The sequence below is a fragment of the Pyrus communis genome, chromosome 1 (assembly GCF_963583255.1).
Source record: "Pyrus communis chromosome 1, drPyrComm1.1, whole genome shotgun sequence".
Taxonomy (NCBI): Eukaryota; Viridiplantae; Streptophyta; class Magnoliopsida; order Rosales; family Rosaceae; genus Pyrus; species Pyrus communis.
The window spans coordinates 24783876-24788035 of record NC_084803.1 but is presented as its reverse complement, the minus strand read 5'-3'; the positions used below and the strand labels follow the sequence as shown (position 1 = coordinate 24788035).

Here is a 4160-nt window from a genome sequence, read left to right as displayed (position 1 = left end):
TCCATTTAAACGTATGTCTTTGAAACTCAACAAATTTCGAGTAGATCGAGTAGCATACAATGCATTCTGTATGGACAATATTGTTCCATTTGGTAACATAATCTGGGCTTTCCCTGAACCTTGAATTACATCTGAAGGTCCTGATATTGTTGTTACCCCTACTCTTGTAAGTATTAAACTTGAGAAATACTTTCGATCATGAAGTATTGTATGTGTGGTTACGCTGTCTGCAAGACAAATATCTCCGCCATTTCTCATGTTCTAAGAATAACCACAGTTTTTATCCATGCTCTCTGAATAAGAAAATCAGAGTTAAAAGCAATTTACATGTCACTTTTATTGAATCTGAAATAATACAAGTTCAGCATAATAAAAGTACATCAATGATTCAATCGAACCGGTATACTTCATTTCCCCTTTCCATGATAAAGCCTGGAACATCTAGATGTGTTGTGTTCAACTGCCCTGATAAGTCAAACACTGGATTAGGTATATCCATTGGTCTAGCCTGGTCGAGAAAATTGGTCTCGACACCCTTCTCCTTAAGGGAGGCTTGATACAGATCCACTAGATGTTTTGGGGTACGACAAGTACGCCCCCAATGCCCATTGCCACCACATCTATGGCAGGCTCCTTCAAAGTTCCTGGGAGTATTGTTCATATGAGTTTTGCCTTAGTGGTGATTCACATTTTTAAAGCTCGAGCCTGAATTATGCCTCGGAACCTGGTTGTGAAACTGAACTCCATGGTTCTTGCCTTTCCTATTCCATCGACCTCGCTTGTGGCCACGTCCTTGTTTATGATTATCACCACCAGAGGATGTGGCGTTCACTTCGAGGGAAGCAGCATTCACTTCTGGGAATGGTGCACATCCAGTAGGTCGGGAATAATGGTTTTTCATCAGAAGCTCATTATTCTGTTCAGCTATTAAGAGCACAGATATCAGCTGGTTGTACTCAGTGTAGCCTCGCGCTCTATACTGCTGCTGCAGGAGCACGTTAGAGGCATAAAATGTGCTGAGAGTCTTTTCCAGCATATGTTCCTCAGTAATAATATCCCCACAGAGCTTCATCTGAGAGGTAATTCTGAATAACGCAAAATTGTACTCTGCCACAGACTTGAAGTCTTGGATCCTCAAGTAAGTCCACTCATAGCTGGCCCTTGGAAGAATCACCTTTGTCTGGTGATTGTATCTGTTTCTCAAGGCATTCCAGAGAGTTAACAAATCTTCAACTGTTAAGTACTTGTTCTTTAATGCCTCATCAAGATGGCGATGAATGAAAATCATGGTCTTTGCCCGATCTTAAGAGGATGAGCTGCTCTCTTCCCTGATGCTATCTCCAAGATTCCCTGCTTCCAGATGGATCTTGGTATCCAGTACCCAGGTCAGGTAATTCTTCCCAATAATATCCAGGGCAGCAAATTCAAGCTTCGCCAGGTTCGTCATTTTCTTTTCTGAAAGAAAATGAGATGTGTAAGAACTTGCAATAATATGTATTCCTGGAGGAATATGATGTTAGAACTTCTGGTTCTTACAAATTTTTCATTTTGATCTTCAGGCCAAAATGATAAGCCCTCAAAACTTCTGGCTCGAGATTTTCAAGGTGAATGAGGAGGGCGATTGTACCGCACCATTCTCATTGTAACATAGAATGGGCAATTATTCCGCACCACTCAAGTAGTAGGAAAATTAAATATGCAGAGCAGGGTGGGCAATTATACTGCACCACCTAAAATTGCAATGAAATTAAACAGTAGGTAAATTTAAATATGCAGGGTAGGGTGAGCGATTATACCCCTCCACCTAAAATTTGCAGTAAAATTAAATCTGCAGTCCAAGATAGGCGATGATACCGCACCATCTTGGATCGCAGTAAGAATAAATTTGCAGTTCAAGATGGGCGATTGTACCGCACCATCTTGGATTGCAGTAAAATTAACATAAATAAATACTAGGTTAGTAATCAATCTCTACACCAAACAAGTAATCAAAGATGTATGTAACCGTTAGATTGAGAACTAAGAGCAGGCATGGAGCAAACAGTTCGTCGCCAGGGTATATCGTGCAGTTGAGGCAGAGGAATAAGATAAACAGTAAAAACCTTAGAGGAAACTTTTTTTTTCTTTCTTTCGTTCGGCGAAGAGAGATGAGAGAATAATTATAGTTAGAGACTCGTGCTGATAACGTGTTATAAATAGGTCACAGTTAGAGAGATAACCTTTTTAATGGTAGGTGCGAGGTAGATGTAAAATGTCACACTAAAATATAGCACAAGAGGATAACAAATAAAGACAGAGGAATAGATGATGTTACTGATCTTTTTCTCTCGTTCTCTTCTTATATTTTTCTGTGTCTTTTGATTGCAGTCGAGTGCTCTATTTATAGAGCAACTCGTATTACTACATTTGAAAATTACAACATACTTTTGACAATATGATATCCTGCATTCCCAAAGTCAGTTTTTAATCTGTTATGGGAATTGACAATGTATATGTTTAGTCATAAACAATGCAAATGTTAAAAGCCAATCTATGACGGCATTGAAAAACTCCACCAAAATACTGTGGGCATTCACTACCCATCATCATTTTCAACATTATGTAAATTGTAAAAGCTGAAAGCCCTTTTTGCTTTTTGTATATAATATTATTATTATATTTTGTATGCTTATTTTAGCTTATCTTTCTGTTTAGAGTTTATTGAAATAAATTTAAGTTTGAGTAATATATTTGAATGCTTATTTTATAATATTTGAGATATATTTATTTATATATATTTTTAATTGTCGTATCCCTAACGTATCGTATCTTCGTTTTCAGAAATTTGACATGTCCCCATGTCGTATCGTATTGTATCCCCGTATCCATGCATCCTAGGTTCCTTCTTACCTGGTAGAAACTGAGAACAAACCTAGATCTTCCTTTCATAGTCACTGTTCTAAAAATCTCTGTCTAGTGCCACCTAGGTGGGCGGCTGACCGTCGTCCCGAATAATGCCCAAACATTTGAAAATTAAAAAAGGGCACCTAGACCTGCTTAGGCGCTTGTCTAGACTACCTAGGCACCCACCCAGACCCGCATGCCTACACTGCGACTCACTTAAACAGAAAAAAGATAACTTTCATTTTGCATTTTATTTTTCTCAATAAATTGTAAGAGACTTATTAAATACTTAATGAACATACATTATATGCTTGTTTCCCATATTTTCATTATGTTTCAATATTTCATAATATATATATATATATATCATTTTATTTTGTAATTTATGATGTAATTATATATATTTTAAGTATAAATATATATTTATTTACATAAAATATAATAGATTTACTTAAATCTCTCTAATTCACCTAAGTGCTAAGCCCCAATTTACGGCTCGATTAGCGCGAAGCATTTTATAGAACCTTATTCACAGTAACTTAAATTAGTGCGATCTTGATATAAAGAAATCGAAAAATTGAAGTCTGATTCACAAAAATTTGGATCACTCTCATAAATTAATAAATCACCGTGAGAGGCAATAAAATAATGAGTCTAAACGACAGGAGCAGTCGATGTATTTGTGTCATATTCACAGCAGGGTGTGTCGGTGTCGGCGCCAACATGGCGTAATGTACAACCGACATTTTTGATGCAGTCATCACTTAATTAGAAGAACCAAGTGCTTTCGCTGCTACGAAAAAGAAGGAAGAAAAAAAAACATGAGAAAAATATTGGGGTATTGGTGTAGGTAATTCTCGATTGTTTATTTACAAGATGGTGCTTGGTTGGACAAACACTGGCTGGTTGGTCTAGGATGGTGTTTACCACACTAGAAGAAAAACAAAAAAAGTTGCAAAAAAATAAAAATAAAAATAAAAAACAATTATTTGTGAGGTTTTCGAAAAGGTTCGTGTTAGTTTCACCATATTAAGAGCTCTATTCAAGCTTTCGAGAAAAAGAAAAAAAAAAAAGAGGAAAACTAATGAAAATGGCTTGAAAACTTTGAGTTTTAACGATAAGGACAAAATAAAGAGTAAAGCGAATAATACTAGATTTGACTTTTTAGTGTAAAAATATGATTTTTCGTTAAACTCCCAAAAAAAAAAGACATTTGTTTTAGTTGAGCTTTCGAAAGATCAATGTTAGTTCTAATTGAATTTTTAAAAAGAGAAATT

At 36.1% G+C, this 4160-nt stretch overlaps 1 protein-coding gene across 1 annotated transcript; it reads right to left on the bottom strand.

Annotated features, from left to right (window-relative positions):
- Positions 1 to 388: 388 nt before the first annotated feature.
- Positions 389 to 1288, bottom strand: LOC137725062 (uncharacterized). The gene is made up of 2 exons (XM_068463671.1): positions 811 to 1288; positions 389 to 633 (listed from the first exon to the last, which is right to left on the bottom strand). Exons 1-2 carry the CDS (start codon positions 1286 to 1288, stop codon positions 389 to 391), a joined length of 723 nt encoding a protein of 240 aa, XP_068319772.1.
- Positions 1289 to 4160: the final 2872 nt, after the last annotated feature.